This window comes from Stigmatopora argus, chromosome 6, assembly GCF_051989625.1.
Source record: "Stigmatopora argus isolate UIUO_Sarg chromosome 6, RoL_Sarg_1.0, whole genome shotgun sequence".
Lineage (NCBI taxonomy): Eukaryota > Metazoa > Chordata > Actinopteri > Syngnathiformes > Syngnathidae > Stigmatopora > Stigmatopora argus.
In genome coordinates, this window is record NC_135392.1 from 13,834,346 (window position 1) to 13,853,002 (window position 18,657).

The 18,657-nt window shown below is 38.6% G+C and overlaps 2 protein-coding genes across 3 annotated transcripts; one reads left to right on the forward strand and one right to left on the reverse strand.

Annotated features, from left to right (window-relative positions):
- Positions 1 to 134: 134 nt before the first annotated feature.
- Positions 135 to 6,143, reverse strand: LOC144075663 (EF-hand and coiled-coil domain-containing protein 1). 2 transcript variants are annotated; one of them, XM_077602959.1, is made up of 9 exons: positions 5,370 to 6,143; positions 4,018 to 4,435; positions 3,811 to 3,945; positions 3,081 to 3,175; positions 1,944 to 2,088; positions 1,708 to 1,816; positions 935 to 1,054; positions 736 to 802; positions 135 to 640 (listed from the first exon to the last, which is right to left on the reverse strand). In XM_077602959.1, exons 1-9 carry the CDS (start codon positions 5,956 to 5,958, stop codon positions 471 to 473), a joined length of 1,848 nt encoding a protein of 615 aa, XP_077459085.1. In that variant the 5' UTR covers positions 5,959 to 6,143; the 3' UTR covers positions 135 to 470. The 2 variants fall into 2 exon arrangements, with proteins under 2 accessions (XP_077459085.1, XP_077459084.1); XM_077602958.1 differs by having other exon boundaries at positions 1,681 to 1,816.
- Positions 6,144 to 11,358: 5,215 nt separating this feature from the next.
- etnk2 (ethanolamine kinase 2) lies at positions 11,359 to 18,568 on the forward strand. Its single transcript, XM_077602993.1, has 9 exons — positions 11,359 to 11,851; positions 12,939 to 13,076; positions 13,177 to 13,298; positions 13,511 to 13,651; positions 14,457 to 14,599; positions 14,781 to 14,864; positions 14,953 to 15,113; positions 15,205 to 15,278; positions 16,219 to 18,568. The coding sequence occupies exons 1-9, from the start codon at positions 11,705 to 11,707 to the stop codon at positions 16,289 to 16,291; spliced, it is 1,083 nt and encodes a 360-aa protein (XP_077459119.1). The 5' UTR covers positions 11,359 to 11,704; the 3' UTR covers positions 16,292 to 18,568.
- Positions 18,569 to 18,657: the final 89 nt, after the last annotated feature.

Sequence of the window (18,657 nt, forward strand, 5' to 3'; positions counted from 1 at the left end):
TGGTTCCATCTATCACAACAAATTATCTAGCTTCTGCAATTCTTAATATGTTTGGAAAATGACAAAGGGAATTAATTGCTTCATGTAAAAATAGCCTACTGCTGCATGCAATATGATTCAGCCATTTACCATCATTTAAATACAATTAGACATTTATTAGCCACAGTGATTTTATGTTGATGTACAAGGAGACTAATGATTTTTACTCTCAATTCCATCATTATACCAAGAGACACATGTTGCAAATCCAAGTAGCAAGGAATGTTTGGTATTCAAGTAAAAGTACTAGTTAAGGAAGTCAAATCATAGTCTCCTGAAGATTAAAAAAAATAATAGTAATAAACGCCAAATAAATTCAATTGAATTCCGATAATAAAATGAAAGAGGGCAGCATATAGATTTAACCCCAAAAAATATGTTGCTGTAAAGTTACATTTTGGAGGGAAAACAAGTCAACCTTACAGCAGTAATTAACAGGAAATGACCAGAGGGCTAGAGGTGCTCGTTTGATGCCCTGATGAGGATAGCAAACTTTTGCCTTCCCTCTCACCTCCTTGGGCCTCACCTTCTTTTCTAATGTGATCAGTGGAGGATAACTGCATATAGAGGGAATCCGCTACCTGAAGTACCTGAGATGGGCCTAGACAGAGAAATAGCAAAAAGAAAAACAAATAACAAAGCAAAGTTGAGCAAAAATATAAACCAACGTGTCTAAAAAAAAAAGAACTTTTGTACCATCTCCATTACTGCACATATCTAGAGTGTCCATCATGATGCTTCCCAGCTCCCTGCGGGATAATTTCTACAAATACGAGAAAAACTCAATTTAATTATTTCTTATTAACTAAACAAAATGAATGTGCTTGTGAGAAAAAATAAATATTTGAAAGTTGTAATTGTAATAGTAAAGAGATACACTGAATAGGGTATTTACCTTATTGCGCAGCTCCAGAAGTAACATTAGCGCATCTCTAAACTTTCCCTCCATCAAAGACAGCCTCTCTTCTCTCTCTTTCTCTTCCATGTTTGCCTTGTCAGTCTCTTGATCTGGCCTCTGACAGAAGGAATTTTCATCAAATAAAGTTTAACAACAAAAAACGTCAGTAAAAACATATTCCAAAATGTATGTAGAAATACTGTATTGTTCCAACCAAGTAATTAACCAGCAACTGGAAGTGGAACTTCATATAAGGAGCCAAGATAGTCTTTTAAAAAAATAAACTTGCACTGACCTGTCTAATAACAGGCTTTGGATGAGACAAAAATGAGTCAACAAAGGACAGAGACTTTTAGTCTCTATACATGATAGAGAATATCCAACTTCAGAAAGATATTAGTATTGGAGAATTTTGATTTAACATGGTTTTAAATATATTTACGAAGATATAAAAGACAAGGTATCTCTAATTGAACCAAAACTGAATGCATTTTTGTACACCCTTTTTTCAATTCAGCAGATGTAAAGTTAATGTCACTTGCAAACTAGATTGGCAAAACCTTCTCAGAATAATTGTGTTGTTGTGCCTTACAGCAAATTATAGTTAGAAATCACAAGTGCCTTTTGTGTAATACCCTGGCATTGGGGGGATTAATCCATTAAATTCCTGTGCTGCTTATGCTCAGCAATTTGACACTGAGCAAAATATCCAAACCATGTTTTTCATGGTCTACTTTTCCCACCTTCTCCTCATAAACTTTGCAGCTTACTGAGAGCTCTTGCTTTTGCCGCTTCCAGCTGCAGCATCTCCCGTTTTCCTGACACTCACTCGTATGGCCGTCCTTCGAGATGAGTTGGCGGACCACCTGACTCTGACAACTTGAAGGAAAGGCAGAAGATGATTGGATTGGAGTGGAGTGTTTTTGGCATGTATACATTCTAATTGTTAGAAAGTCAGCAAAGATAGACTTTATTCTTTGCATCGAGATGTTAAAAATTAGCTAACCCTTTTCCCCAGTCGTTAGATTGACTGATGTGCTTCTTCACCTCAAAAAGGCAGCATTTTCCTTTAACGGCCATGTCTTTGCACACTTCCTCCTCCTCATCAGAGGCAGCTCGTCCTTCCACTGCTCTCTGGAGACACTCAGCATCTGCAAAGAAACCAGCTCGTTACTTTTGAGACTAACAGTGGATATACAACAATATATTATTTTATTCAGTAAGTATCTTATCATTTATATACTGTATTCACTACGAGTATAGGTTGTCTATTTTAAATACAGTGTACAGTTGTACCTCGAGATACGAGCTTAATGCGTTCCGGGACTGAGCTCGTATGTCGAATTACTCAAAAGTACCTCAAATGAACGTTTCCCATAGAAATGAACTAAAGACAAATTAATTTGTTCCAACCGTCTGAAAAAACACCAAAAACAGGATATTGGATTGGAAAAAAACGTTTTATTTGTTCTATTTCGCCATCTATTAACAAAGTAACAAATAATTAGTGGTTTAATAGTACTAAAATGTGTTTAATAGTACTAGAATTAGACAGATTTTGTGGAGGGGAGAACGAGAGAGTCTTTTTGCACGGCAACGCGCTCGTAACATATCATAAACAAATTTCAATGAACTTGGATTACGATGCAGACACACTCAAAAATACATTTAATCTAACCTTACACTAAACTTAATTCTAATTTAGTTTTAAATTGTTATACCTCTCTTCTCCCGGGTTGGCTCTATTTGCCCCGCCTTCACCCTGACTTTCAGATGCAACCTATCGAGAGTTGTTTCCTTTTGTCTTTCCTTCAAAATATTCTGAAAATGATGCACACAAATGTCCTCACAATAGAATAACCACTTGCCAACTTGCCCAGGAAGTAGTACTCCTCTCGTATTAGCAAACAAGCTCCGCCATTCGCACTGACTAACTGGAAAAAAAAAAACACTGAAAAAATGCAACGCTCCGCCCAGTGCTCGTAGAGACCAGAAAGACAGTGCCCATGATGTTCTTATGAGCAGCCTTTCGCGTCCGCTGTATCCTCGTATATCAAAATTTGTCTCGTATCTCAAGATAAATATTTGCTCGAAAGTTTACTCGTATATCAAATTGCTCGTATGTCGGGGTATTACTGTATACCTGAACTAGAACTCATCAGTTCCTTCCCTGTCTTGGAGCATGCCTCGACGACTCCTCTTGTTGAGGTAGTTTCAGGGAGACATACGCAGCCAGACCTGAAGGAGAAGAACACAACACAAATCATAAATAGTAGACATAATCCTTTCTACTGCCTTTACACGTAGCTGATGTTGTCTCAGACTTTCTTTTCCTACACATAGTTGTGACATCACTGATGTAAAGATAACAGTTAGGTTTAGTGCAGGAATAACCAAATTGTCAGATTACGAACCGTGATTTCATTGCAGTTTTACAGTTGTATCCCAAAAATTAATTTGTTCCAAAAGTGGTTTTGTAACTTGGGATTTTTTTTTTAAGTAGACACATTCCACAATGAATTAAGATAATTGGTTCCATGTTCTTTAATAGTGCCCACTAAACTGAACCCTTTAAAACTTAAGTATACCAATTTTTATGAAGTATATGCATGAAAATGTATGTTTGCATGGAAAAAAAGAGACTTTAACTTGATGCATACCTGTCAACCTCTGCCGATAACTGCCCTTATAAATGATTATGATTCCTCTTACAAACCCCCCAAAAACCTTACAAACACCGTACGAGTCGTACGGTGTTTGTAAGGTTTTTGGGGGGTTTGTAAGGGGAATCATAATCATTTATAAGGGCAGTTATCGGCAGAGGTTGACAGGTATGTTGATGTACAAACAAACATACTGTGGTTCATACATACCTGTAGTGCTGTAGTTCACTCTCCAGCTGGGTTATCCGAGACTGAAGTTGTGGCACGGATTCAGCTTGTTCCTGTATCATTCGCACCCTATCAAGGCCCAAGCTCAAAGCCTCCCTGGCCTCTTCTGCTCTTCGTCTGACCGAGATGATGTACACAACGCGCGTTAGTTGATAATTTAAATTCATTGTAATTGAATGCAAATTTCACCTAATATGTATGTTCTCTCTCCTGAGTGAAGATTCCACCTCCTGAAGCTTGCTCACTTCCTGGTATGCCCATCGCAGCTCCTCCTCCAGACGTTCATTGAACTTGATGGCCTCCTCCAGCTGCCCATCACGGGAGGAACGGATCAAGTGCAACTCTCTTAAAAGAGGGTCTCTCAAGCCCCATCTTCTCCCCAACCTCCTTGCGCCGTTTCCTCCAGCTCCTTTAATACGACGCGTGGGTACTAGTTTGCCTTGTATGACAGATATGGAAGTTGTGGGCAATGAAACACTGATGGGGGCTGACTGCGTGGGGCTCCTCTCTCGCCTCAATGCCACTTCAAGGGCCAAACAGCGAGCGTCGCTACCCTGCAGTGCTGACCGGAGGTCCTCCACCAGTTCCCTCAAAGCTGCTAACTCTTCTGGAGAAAATGAATTGAAGGAAGAGAATCGGTAAACGTACATTGGTCCCAAAAGTGATGTTGATAGTCATTGGCATTTGAAATGCAACCATGCAATGACTCATTTAAAATACTGCTTCATACCTTAATTGATTCGGATTCATTCAATCACACTTCAAGTAATAATCAGTGCTGTTAATTTTGTCAAAGTGATCTTTTTTTTCAATTCCACAGATGACAAAGCAATGAGAAACATCAACTAAAACGAGAAGGGACCTGAAACTCATACCTGTCAACCTCTGCCGATAACTGCCCTTATAAATGATTATGATTCCCCTTACAAACCCCCCAAAAACCTTACAAACACCGTACGAGTCGTACGGTGTTTGTAAGGTTTTTGGGGGGTTTGTAAGGGGAATCATAATCATTTATAAGGGCAGTTATCGGCAGAGGTTGACAGGTATGGAAACTGTCATTATTAATGAAAATTATCCAACAGATTTGAGGGAGCAATATATTCGCCACACATTATAAATTGTGATGAAGTTGTTATTGTGAACGTCTTTTCTTATGCAAACTGAAATATTAAGGAAAATTATCCAACAGATTTGAGGGATTAATATATTCGCCAACCATTATAAATTGTGATGGAGTTGTTATTGTTAACGTATTTTCTTATGCAAAACATGTTGTTAAATCGTTCCTGGTGATCAAATCGTCAGTTTCGAAGGTCAATTAAAGAGGAAAAATTAGAATCATTGACACAGCATATAACAGACCATTTGGTTTTCAGCTAAATTTAGTGTTTACTTTTTGAAATCCAATTCAGATCAAATCATTTTACTTGCAGCTTAACACTCAGCCTACTTTTACACTACCTTTTAATACTATGTTTACAGCTTGGAGTCAAATATCTTGACAAAACTAAACAGAGCCAAAAAAAAGGGTGGCCTACCCGCAGAACTGTCCTCTGCAGTGTGACCAGATGTGGATCTGCTGTGCCCGTTCTGATTCCTCGTCAGATCAAAAGTGACATATTTTCTCCTTCTCACCCGAGGCCACCGAAGCCTGATGTGTCTCTCCACCAGTTCCGTCTCTTCAGTGACGGGCAATCGCCAGGGACATTCGCCGGTGCCCCTGCGCGTCGAGCGCACCCGAAAAAACCCACACAAACGTGAGTGGAAGTCCTTAAAAGTGATCTGACAAGGCAACCCGGAGCAGACGTCTCGGAACTCTTCCTCATCTTCATCATCCACGATTTCTTTCATCGTTTCCTTCCCCTTCTGAGCTCCGGTGACACCCAACACCGCGCAGAGGGTGCTGAAGTCCTCGGCCGACACTTTCTCGTCCCGGTTCGGATAGGCCAGATGGTGGAAGACCTCTTGCAAATACTGGTCGATTCCCGTGGCCAGGACGACGATTTCGTTCTCCACGCCGGGGTCGGGACTGTGATGGTGGGCTAAGGCGCTCCGTAGCCACTCGCTTCTCCGGGCTGCCCTTGGCCAAGCCTGGACGTATTTCAAAGATAAAGCAGTGTTCTCCATGATTGCAGCTCGACTGTATTTCCCTCAATAATCTCCGCGGGGAAAGTGGTTTTGCAACCAAAAAAAAAAGTTTCAACTCTAAATCGAGCCCTTCCTAACCGAATTTGCAGTTCTTCCCGTTGGAATCAAATCAAGATTTGGAGCATTTGGACCCCCCAAACCCCCGAGAGGAGAAAACAAAGTCCCATTCAACTCAGACTCCACCCTTAAATGCAAATACGCTGACTTCTTTGGTGTGTGTGGAAGGACCATCGACCTACCCATAAGGTAGGTGGGCGATGTTGCAAGGGGCAGGGGCGGAGCTTGGGGGGGATTCTAGCAGGGTCGGGCCTCCAAGATGCTCTTTTTTTATTGGGGTAGGGGGTACACAAGGCCACAAGGATGGGGATGAAAAGCATGTTTGATCATGTGCTTAGCTTTATTAATGTATTCAGGAGGCCAAATACATTACAAATGGCATAAATGAAATAATATTTCTCCCAGTTTCTCCTTGCACGTCCATTTATTATTCTCACAGAAGTACATAGACACTAGTTCAGTCCACTACCACATTTTCATAATCATCTGACAAATCAATTCTTCCAACCATAAAATTATAGGTGATTATTTGGAATTATTCATTTTTTCTTTTTCTGTACCGCTTATCCTCACAAAGGTTGTGGGGGTGCTGGTACTTTCAGTTAAAGGGGATGTTTTTGACACTTGTATAATTTATACATATGCCTTTTGATCATGGGAGTTTGAATCGATAAAAAGGTGCATATGTAACTTTTACAAAGTAAATTCAATTCCAAAAATATTCACGTGCTGAAATACTTCTGCATAAGGGGCCCGGCGGCTCGAGTGGTTAGCATGTCTCCCTCACAGTCCAGGGGGTTCTGGGTTCAAATCCAGGTCGGTCCACCTGTGTGTAGTTTGCATGTTCTCCCCTGGCCTGCGTGGGTTTTCTTTGGGTACTCCGGTTTCCTCCAAAAACATGCATGCTAGGCTGATTGGACACTCTAAATTGCCCCTGGGTATGATTGTGTTCGTGAATAGTTGTCTGTCTCCTTGTGCTCTGCGATCGGCTGGCCACGGATTCAGGTTGTCCGCTGCCTCTGGCCCAAAGTCAGTTGGGATAGGCTCCAGCACCCCCTACTACCACCCTAGTGAGGATAAAGCGGTTATGAGAAAATGAGATGAGACGTGTCAGTTCTTTCTGTGAATGAAGTGAAAAAGGACGAGGGCCCGTCCAGATCACTAGGTGCTGCCCTACAAAGTAAATTTGTTTGAACTTTTAGTGGAAATACCTTTCCACACTCTGACTTCACTACTTGTCATTCTTCTGACAGCCAAAACAAAGATTGTCTTGCCTCATCTGGACAAGACTAAACCACACCATGCAGGTTGCATCACATGCATTCCAGATTGTGGAGCACATTCCAATTGTCAGTAAAAATAAAATTACACATTTCTTAAAGGGAATGATGCCATTCTGCACTCTGAAATAGAGCTTGATAAAATAGTATTTTGTTATTTTTGTTGTTTTACTTTAAGCAAATGCTTCTTTGCATGGCTCCTTGGTGAATTAGAGTGGGTAAGTGTGTTTTTATGCGTCATGGGGTTATTTGCCCGTCAGTGAGAAGCTTAGCATCGGTCAGATCGGCCCTGCTGTTGTTCTTTTGACCTCTCAGCTGCTGCCTCCATCAGGTCAAAGGACCTTATCTGAAAAGGAAAGGATGGAAGCTTGGAAGAGGCAATAAATAAAAAATGTCATTGGCAGCTTTGTGAGTGTTTGTTGGTCTTATTTCTTTATACGTACTCGGGGTGACAGGCCCAAGTGGCTGGCTGTTCAACTTTAGGAGGAGGAGGAGGAGTGAAGACATATGCTACAACAAGGTTTCAGGCTTTGTGTGAACTGCCATATGCTCATATGTGCATCAACAAAAGGAGAAATGCAGTCTCATAAATTCTAAATACTGTGAAGTACCATTGACTGCACATCAGGTTCTTACAGCAATGATGCAAGTGTGTTAGGGATTTCAATAAATGTACGGAAGCGTACAGTGACTTGTTTTATAATGAAGTGGAAATGGACGCTGCCATGAGAAGTGTCAAATAAAGTCAAATCGTAAATCTTTGAAATAGCAATGCCTGTAATTACGAATTCTCTCTGCAAATAATTTGGAGAGGAGGGGACGGATGCCGTACATGTTTAAGTTGTCATTAAATGAGTACACTAAACTTCTGTTGACACACAGAACAGGCACAATAACAGTGATTTTGTACCCACAGATTGCTGTAATCTTGTAAATGTCCCAATGTAAGACATGAATGTGCCATATTTAAAAAGAATGAGAGGAACCGTTTTTGGCATGCCTACACTATCGCAAACTTCCCACATGTTTTCTAAATTAGGAAAAAAATCTTACTGTTATCAAACGTAATGAGGACGTGCAACAAAAAGTGAGAAAGTAGACAAAAAACCAAAAAGATAATATAAATTAAAGCAGAAAACACTTCAATTTGGTGTCCAGATGGTCACATTTCCCTTGATGACCTTCAATGACGTCTTTATGCAGTAGATCATAAACGTTCTGCATTCTTCAGCCACTCACAGGACATCTGTTTATCAAAAAACTCTTCAACGTCCTTTTATAGTATGTGTAAAATTTCGCAAAGGTGTGTGTAAAAATAATCACTCTTCATGTGAAAAGTTCCCTCTTCCTAAACACAAAATCGGGCAATCAGTGATAAATGAGAAGTGTGTCAACATGAGCTTTGACATGAGGAATTAGTTTAGACTGGGACTAAGATCAGAGTTCATTCTATTAACAGAGATGTGATTTACGGTCCCAGTGAATACTGGTGTGTGTGCGTGTGTTTGTGTTCTGGGAAGGAGGGGCTAAAGACATTGTTAATTCCTACATTCCTTACAAGTACCACTGGTGGTACACAAGCTAGTGGTAAGGTGATTAAATTATAAATTAAATCTACAAATTGTGAATTGCATTTTAAAGTGACTTCCACTTTATTCGGCGTGTGTTAGTTTCATTTGCAATTAAATTGGAATATGTTTTAATAATTACTGTTCTATTGTCATAAATTCATATTTGAGTGTGTTAAGATAGTTACAAGAAGTACATTTATTGGGTACTCCTAAAAGAGTTCGAATGACTTTCTTGGAATGTTGATTTAAAGATTTTAGTTCAATTGTTTTAAGTAGTTGACTACATATAAGTATATTTTGAGTGAATATTTATGTAAATTGGTGGATGTATTTTAAGAATGCACTGATCCACATTTCTTTCAATCAGAGGTGGAATAATGTGACCCGCCCCCAAGATGTCCAGATTGCTGTCAGATAGATAGTTGGATATTTTTCCAGTGAATATGATTCCCTTTTTAAAAAAAAAGTAGATGTAAGAGTATTTGAGTAAGTTTCAGAGCGTATTTACCATAACCTTTAAAAAATTCCATACCCGGGAGCCAATGAAGAGAAAAAAAGGAGTTTAAAGAGCAAAGAGGAGGCATGTGGCTACAGGTTGAGCTGCAAAACTGAACTCCCACTTTGACACAGAAAGAACAGAGTCTGGGTGTGTCTGATAATTAATACATATCCCTGTGTCATTCCATGCTTGTTCAATGTAATACAATTATAGTGTGGGCATTTGTTTCAATTATACTCATTTAATTCTTCAAGTATGGCTAATTCATGTTTTATTCTTAGCACGTATCCCTTGGTGCAATGTGACCTCCAGGTCAACAATGTCCAAATATGAATCAGTGCATTAAAAAAAAACAGTTTTATTCACAATTGTAGCATGTATCCAAAATACAACAAAGGAGCTTAGTTTTCATACAGAGGGGATGGTCAACTCATGCCAGATGCCAAAGTGTGTGTGTGCATGTGTGTGCGCATGTGTATGTGTGTATGTGTTAATATCACTTCTGACATTTACTAGAGTTATTTAGAAGATACCATGATTTCAAAATGGATGTGGAATCACTGAGGGCCAATTAAATGGAATACAACATCCTTATTGATTTATTTACATAGTATTTAGACATCTCCACATGCATGTTATTACATTGAAATGCCATGTAAATCACACTTTTGGAGACTCCTATTTCAAAGAACATATTGTTATCATTACGCCACTTAATGAGCTGCGGCTGCTGCCATGGGCACAGCCACTGTATCAAAGTTCTTAGAGGCAACCCTGTTGTCGTGAAGTTCCTCCAAGTTGCAGTCAAAGCCGGAACCGTTCAGTTCAGCCTACAATGCACCCTGGACTCCAATATGGAATGCAAAAAAAAACAATTAAAACAAATTAAAACGGCCCTTTAAACACATCTTGTTATGTCCTGTTGTCCTAACTTGTTATATATTTTTCATGTTGAGCAACCAGTAAGAAGCATTGATTTTTTTTTGTCAACAAAAGCCCCTATCAAATGAAAACGAAATACTCATGCAATAAAATAAATACTATTGTTTTGAATATATAACTCCAGCGAATACAGTTTACTGTTCCTTTATGTTAGACTGAGTTTCAAAGCTTGGACAAAGCAGCATCTGGCACCCTACTTGTATAAATAAAGCTGTACAAACCAGTGAAAGCAGGAATATGGGGGCAGTGGGCCCCCAAAAGCTTCAGCTGACTCCTTGACAACCTGCTGAGTAACATGAGTTACAACGTGTCTTTTCTCACATTACAATCACAAAATCAACAACTCCAGGACAATGAAACGCACACAAGGAGGCCCAAGGAGTTGCAATACTGTTCTAATGTTCTTTTGGATCAAAACAACAAAGACACAAATTAATTATTAAGGTAGTCAATTGTCAATTGATTGCCTTGATAGAAAATCAGCACTTTTAATTCATTATGACTATGTACAGATGATGACTATAGAATTTCTTTTAGCCATTTCAGCAAATAATTGACCATTTAACCATTGCCGTACTTTGGGGGAAGAAAGGATGACTTTTGTTTAGCTTTATGGATGTAATAAAGCTCATACGACATAGCTTTACTGCCACCATCTGGTTAAAAAATGGAGATGCATGATCATTCCCATGGTCGTGTTTTTGTGTTGCGTGGCTATTGGTTGGCGCATACGTTAATTCAATGTATTTTTCGTTACTTAGCTCTAAAATCGTACTAAGAAATAATTCTTTTATTTTTATTCATACACTGCCTTTCTCAAAAACCGTATTATTATTCAATTTGCATGTTTTTTTAATCATATGACATGCACAAAATCAGATGCTAGTCTATTCATAAACCCTTTATTGCATATTGAAAATGAAGCAGAAAAATAGGCCTATATTACTGAATCGAATGCTACTAGTTACTGCTCAGATGACGTCAGTCTTCCGATTCGTCAGACTTCGGGTACCTTCGTCCAAACTCGGAATCGTGGGCGTTTCGGCTGTGTCGTCTCGAATGGTGGCGGTACAATCGGGTGATCCCGGATGGGCGGAGCCAAGTAGGCGGAAGCTCTGACAACCTCCAGGATGGAACCGGCGTCGAGTATCTTCTGTTTAGGCAGTGCAAGTGGGCAGGCAATTTCATCTCACATCCTAGCAAAGAAAACACGTCGTTTCTCAGACATAGAGTAAAAGAAGACATCTCTTAGGCAGCACGAGTTACGCTTCAAGATACCGTTAAATCAGTTTACGTGCAGTCACTTGTTTTTTATTTTATATCTTATAAGTATCGCAAAAGGGCCCGTGGAGGATTAACGAATAAACGACGGTGGGATGGAAACGCAGATCCATGTGCCTGTAGGTTCGCCTGTTATACGAAAGATTCCAATTTATGTAGACGAGCATAATGTGAGGGAAGGAGCAATGAAGCTCGTTAAAGAGTTAAGACCGACGTGGGACATGAACAACGTCAAGACGAAGGTACGTCAGATGAGAAGCTAGCTGAGGGTTGTGTGCTATGCTAAACTAAAATTGACAGTACTTGTGCGTGAACGCTGCAGCATCACAAGGCACGACCATGCAGTCAGAAATAAGACAAATAAGACAAATAATAATGATAATAATATTAATAATAATACTAAACGAGAAATGCATCTATTGCTTCCTAAACTCTTTCATTGTTAATTTGTTGTAAATTACTCCACGTAACATTATTCCTCCAAATTATGGAAACATCCTCTGAACATTTTCCATATATATATGTGCATGATCTTGTCTAAAGCTAATAATTGTATGCAAGTAACGTTCGATGTGAAACCTCATAGTGATTGTTATCAGGTTTGACAATCATCTGAATCAACCAAATTTACTTGTAAGACACTAGATTACTGAAAAGATGTCGTTTGTTTGGTTGGACTAGCATCCTGCACCCCCGTGACCCTTTGTGGACTAATTGCCCACCACTTCTTTAAAATGTTAGTTTGATATTTGAAAATATGATGTTAAGATTGCTACAACGTTACTAAAAATGTTGCAATTTTGACTCTTTTAACAATGATTCCAATCATGAAATATAAACATAAAACTTTCATCATTTCACAAAGACATGACGTTAACACAATGGGGAGAGATAAAACACCCTCCTCACCCAGACATGAACGTTGGTTGAATGTTTACGTCTGTCTGGGTCCAAAGTTGCTGTCTATCGGTGTATTGGTCACCGGAGTTAGCCGTGCATTGTGTGGCAGGTGGAGGGGATCAGTCATGTAGACAACAGTGTTTTTGCCAGTGTGTTGATAGTCATAACAGGGATGGTTACACACCCACCTTTGTGGTTGGTCACGTGTGGAATGCCAGATATGTGTGAGTGAGCGTCTGTGAGAAAGAACATATAAACCACGCCATTATAGATGTCGTGTTGACTGAAACATTACACCAGTCATCTTTAACAACTTTCATTTCAAATACCACTCGTATTAGACACTTGGCCTTTCAAAATCTTTTGGACAATCTCACTCAATTTTCAATGTACTAAAAGATCATGCATTTTGTGTCCTTCTGCTTTCAGTTCTTCACTGATGGGACGACCAACAAACTGGTGGGATGCCATGTGGAGGATTGTCCAGAAGATGTTGTCTTGGTACGAGTTTATGGGCACAAGACTGAGCTTATTGTGGACAGAGACAACGAGGTTAAAAGCTTTCAGGTACACTTACTTTTTTGCTATCAAGTGCCAAGATGCTCATCTGTGTGCATCAATATTTTTTCACTTGCTAAAGTGAGCATGATTTATTTTTCTCCTGTAGGTGCTGCATGCTAATGGTTGTGCTCCCCGTCTTTACTGCACTTTTCAAAATGGCATCAGTTACGAATACATACAAGGGGATGCTCTTGGGACTGAAGATGTGAGGGATCCTCATTTGCTCAGGTTGGGATCACTAAACCACAACTACCAAATATACACATGTATGTAATAAAAAAGTAAATTGGAGTCGTATACTACATTTTCCATCTAATTTTAAAACAACTCACTGGTGCCTTAATTCTGGATCTCTGAATGAAAATACACAAACCGGTTTAAACATCACACTTAAACTATAAATAATAACTATTATTGTTTGAATGCCCATTTTCCAACAGACTGATAGCTGGTGAGATGGCTCGTATCCACGCCATTCATGCACATAACGGATGCATCCCGAAACCCAACCTTTGGATTAAGATGCAAAAATATTTCTCCCTGGTGGCTACAGAGTTCACAGAACAAGCTTCCAATATCAGGTGGGATGCTGTTTCTCAACTCTGTCAGATATGACTTATATGATTCATCAAGAATTTTATGCAGACCATGTGGTGAATCTTTAATGTCACAATCACAGAACCTAATACTTCCACTTTCTGGGCAGTTTTTCCCTCAATATTTTATAAGACATACTGACTACTCATTGTCCATTGGAAGTTTATTCTGTTTTTGAATTGGTATGTGTTTTTGTCTAGTGTATAAGGTTGGAAGGTAGGAGAAATGTCTTAATTTTATTGGCCTGTGCATTAAGCCCTGTTTGATGCTTGTGTAAGCGTAACAATCAAATTTACCCGGTTAGGAGAGAATGGCGGACATCCATTTGCTCAGCTCTCGCAATTGTCACTTTATTATTTTCCCTAGTAACGGGGCGCAGTGTGTTTTCTGCATAGAAACTCATACACTGTGGCAACAGCTACCCTAAATCTGTAAAACAAAAAACAGCCCTTACAGATCTATCCGGTGCCTAATGATCGATGTCTATGTTAAGCATTTGGGTTTTAGTCACTTTTGAAGCTCATGGATGCAACAGATGAGGAAAAAAACAACCAACAGAGAAGAAGGTTACAAGACTGACCCTATGATTAACTCCTATAATCCCATTACAATTAGCACTTTACCAGTCTCTGCTGAACACACAAGTGTCATTTGCTATGGTTCGAATTAACACCCTTGAAAATAGCTACTAGTATACAAACGGTCCTCTTCTTTAAAATGTTATTAATTGAACATCACTGTAACGCCAGTTTTTTTCTGTTACATTGTTATCCTTTGTTGTTAATTCAGAATCCAGAAAGAAGTGCCAAGCAAGGATACGCTGGAGCAGGAAATGGTATGGATGAAGGAGCATCTATCTATGCTGGGTTCACCTGTGGTACTCTGCCACAATGACCTGCTCTGCAAAAATATAATACACAACAGCAAAGAGGGTAAATATGTATTTTGAAGTAGCTCCTCTGTTGAGGAATTAATTGTGTTTGTGTCATTTGACAAAAGCAACATTTATTTGATGTTCAAGATGTGCGTATAGTATAGTTTGTGATCCATGAACTGTAATGAGTTTGAAATACGGCCAAAATGTCCTGAAAGCCACATTGTTTTGCCTTTTAGCTCATGTTCGCTTCATAGACTATGAATATTCCAGCTACAACTACCAGGCTTTCGACATTGGCAACCACTTCAATGAATTTGCAGGTTTGTGACCTTTTTCCATCAGGTCTCAATTGATGCAGGAGGATGTTAGAGTGAATGACATATATTCTGATTTTAATTTGGTTATTAGGTATGGCTGAGCTAGACTATGGTCTGTACCCAAGTCGGGAGATGCAGATGGAATGGCTCAGATTCTACCTGCAATCTTATAAACTTTTCACCAAGAAAACGGAAGAGGTCAGCGATACAGAACTAGAGACTCTCTATGTCCAAGTCAACAAGTTTGCTCTGGTAAGTCAGCCAATCTCACTTTAAACGCAAATCTATTCCTACTGTTTACACTTAATAGAGCACCCGTTTAATCTGCTTTCTCTCTCTGAAGGCTTCTCACTTGTTTTGGGCTTTCTGGGCCCTTATTCAGGCTAAATACTCCTCTATTGACTTTGACTTCCTTGGGTAAGTGGCCATGTACGTGTTTAAGTGTCAGGAAATATATTGAACAAACTGCATTGTAAAGTGCAATGGATAATGCATGAAATGTATTTCTTCCACCATTAATCTTGACTTTGAATTACCTGTTTAACATCCAACTTGTTTTACTTGTTTGGTAGTCTATTTAATGCAATACTAAGATGGCAGAACAGCATGTGACAAACTTAAAAAAAAACGATTAATTAATTTTCTTATATCAGAAAACTCTACCTTTTATTTATTCTGTTCATTATACTGCTCTAATCACAAAAGTGTAGAATTATTTATCGGTAGAAAACGCGAGTAATATTATGTGTTGGAATAACTCCATTTATGTAACAACTGAAGTAACGTCATTTTTAAGTCAGCATGCAAACAGCACAGAAAAATAGAACGAGTTAAGCCAAGGTTGTCATCTTACATACTTGGTTATTAAAGTAGAGCTAGGTATTCTTTCACACAACATACTTGCATTCGATACACGCCTGGTGAGAAGATGTGTGTGTGATACCTTTAATTTGACTTTTAAACCTCGGATGCTTAAAGTCATGGTATACTCAGTTGAAGTACACAATAGAACAAATCACTCTTTTTGATTTTGGAACAAAAATTGGAGTCTTTATAAAAGCTTAAACTCTGCTGGACTCTCTATGAATATTATTGGGGGCGGCAGGCGGTTTATGAAACCCCAAAATATGTATCAACAATTTTAATGGGAAGTGACATAACAGTTTTTCAGTCAGACTATGTTAAAATGAACTCAATGACAATCCTCAAAAACAATATCATTTGTGAAAGTTGTATTATATGGGCCGATATGATAGAAGCTAAATTCAGGCACACGTGAATGGTGTCTGAGCCTTTTCTTGGAACTTGGCACTTAAATCTATTTCTTTGTGCCACCGTGATGTGTGTGTCACACTAGGTATGCTGTGTTACGTTTCAACCAATACTTCAAGATAAAGCCCACAGTGATGGCCTTACAGATTCCAGAATAACAGGGAATGGGTGGACCTCTACTTTTGGGAGTTCTTCTCTTGGGGCCAACGATTATTCCGAAAATGTCTTGTTCTTAATGAAATTTAACGCTGCAGCAAGCTCTCTAAAAAATATTTCCTCCCAAATGTAGCTCAATATTTGTCATGGAGCCAAGATGTGTGTTTGAGGATGTTTGTAGGACTGTTTGCTTTTTTGTGATTGTTTATCTATTTTTTTTCTTACAACACTGGATTGTTTTGCTTCCAGAAAAGATGGGCCCTCATGCAATCTGTATAGTTTGAGCTTGCTCACTTACAGCAAAAGTAAAGTGTCACTTTTTGATTTCGAAAGTCACAAGACAAACCATCTGTCAAATATGGGTTGACTAAAAAAACAAAAACAAAAACAAAAAAAACAGTAAAGTAGTGGGAACAAGCAACATACAAGTGTCATTTCTCAGGCTGTGGCATGTGCGTTTAACACCATTGCTTCCCTTTTATCATGACATCCTCTCACATCTACTCCGGTGCTAAATGTGTGCCGAAATACTGTTCGATATATACTGTTCGACAGATATTGCGACCTTTCCTTGAAAAAGCCTGCAATGTTTCAGGATCTGCGTAATGGAAAGCTTTACAATTCCTAGTACCAAACAAAAGGCGGAAAAATAAGTTTCTGCTTATTTATCAGAAGACCTCAGGTGAACCAACTGCTTTCACTGTAGTACAGAGACAAATTAAGTTAAATGGAATCTGACCACTAACTTTTGATGGTTTTTTTCCACCATCTTGACTTTTATGGTTGCAATGAGATGCTTTGTTGAACTTTCCATTAGAATTTTCCAGACCTCGTGGAAAATCACTGCCATGGTCACCTCGAACACTGAGTTGAGAAAACCTCTGGCCGTGTCCTTTTAGATCCTCTCCATTGCAACCTCCATCAAAATATGAAGACGTAAAATATTACCTGGTTGCCAGGTTTCATCATGAGGATGACTCGTCTTAAAATTGTTCTCTGGAATATATATATGGAAACAAAAGATTTTAATATGAAATTTGTTACTGTCTGATTGGTGGATTTAGTGTAATGAAATTGTCCTTAATGAAACGATAGGGGGTCAATCTGCTTAGTAAATTTGCTGACAAGATTTGTCTAATCAAATGGACTTGATAAGTCCTCTAGTTGAAAACTAGGCTCTGCAAAGACCAAATAATATCCGCCGTTCATTTTATAGATGTCAAAATAACTAAACCTTGTAAGTAGACGTGATTTTCTAGTTTGCAGGAGATTGTGGGCACACATTTGGTTTCATTGGTTTCCTATGAAGGAAGTGGTGTTGAGAACATAGTGGCACACGCTGTTAAATGAGCTGTAAAATTCTTTTTAATGCTTTATTGAAGACTGCTCCAGTTTGATTTTACTGACATTACTGTATCATATCTGTAAGGGGACCGTAGTTATAAAGCAAGAGGTAGAAGTGCAATTTAATTGCTGAATGCAACATGGTCAACTTATGCGAAGCATTTATGTTCAATATAGACCTGACTTCATGAATATTTTCCCCCTTTTTAAATCATCTACTGTATTGTCACATGGTTAACTTGGTGAGGGTGGTTGCCTTTTTTGCACAGACATTGATTGATTGATGTTTGGTATTTTTGGGGGTTTGCTTCCCACACACAAAACGCTGCCTTATTTTCCCATATAACCCCTCCAATGCATCTCAAAACTAAATTATGTTAGTTTTAGGTTATTTATTTAGCAACATGCATTTTGAGGCAGAGAAAAAAAAAAGCTAGTCAACTTTTTTTTGAGTGCTGGTTCAGATGATAGAGAAGTAAAATACTGTACAAACGCTTTTGTTTTTAGCTCATTCTATTGAGTGACATTTATATTGTCTTTCACTGTGTTGAAATCCTATTGAAACCCAGATTGCTTGCATTGTGCTTAGTTTTAGATTTGATTGGGATTGCTTTTAATGATTTACAGCATATTAAGAATTTGCATCTCTACAGATGGATTATTTATTTGTCCTTTGCATATTTACATTTCCTAAAAGTGTTGCCTTGACAGTTAGATTGCTCGGTGACACGTGCAGGTATGTACAATACATGGAAAATGTACTTATTGACAGCTATAATGTACAAATATGAAGGGTGTAAATATCTTAAACACTGTAAAATGTTTCTTTATATTAATTCTTTACGCCTTTGTGTAACTTGGCAGATGTATTTAACATTTATTTACAAATCTGTTACTTATTAAAATATATTTAATAAAAATATATATAGTTTTCATTTTTATTACCTTTTATCCCTACCCATCCTGTGGTCATAAGCGTTTTTATTTTATTTTTTTGGTTAAGCGTTATTTCTCTATTATCAGT

What these genes read in the sequence shown, in the direction of transcription:
- LOC144075663 (XM_077602958.1), bottom strand. Translation starts at nt 5,958, where the DNA reads ATGGAGAACACTGCTTTATCTTTGAAATACGTCCAGGCTTGGCCAAGG. An exon ending in AGTGAACTACAGCACTACAG is followed by an intron (nt 3,176 to 3,810) that starts GTATGTATGAAC and finishes CTTCTCCTTCAG; the next exon opens with GTCTGGCTGCGTATGTCTCC. An exon ending in TCTAACGACTGGGGAAAAGG is followed by an intron (nt 1,817 to 1,943) that starts GTTAGCTAATTT and finishes CTTTCCTTCAAG; the next exon opens with TTGTCAGAGTCAGGTGGTCC.
- etnk2 (XM_077602993.1), top strand. Translation starts at nt 11,705, where the DNA reads ATGGAAACGCAGATCCATGTGCCTGTAGGTTCGCCTGTTATACGAAAG. An exon ending in ACGAGGTTAAAAGCTTTCAG is followed by an intron (nt 13,077 to 13,176) that starts GTACACTTACTT and finishes TTTCTCCTGTAG; the next exon opens with GTGCTGCATGCTAATGGTTG. An exon ending in GAACAAGCTTCCAATATCAG is followed by an intron (nt 13,652 to 14,456) that starts GTGGGATGCTGT and finishes TTGTTAATTCAG; the next exon opens with AATCCAGAAAGAAGTGCCAA.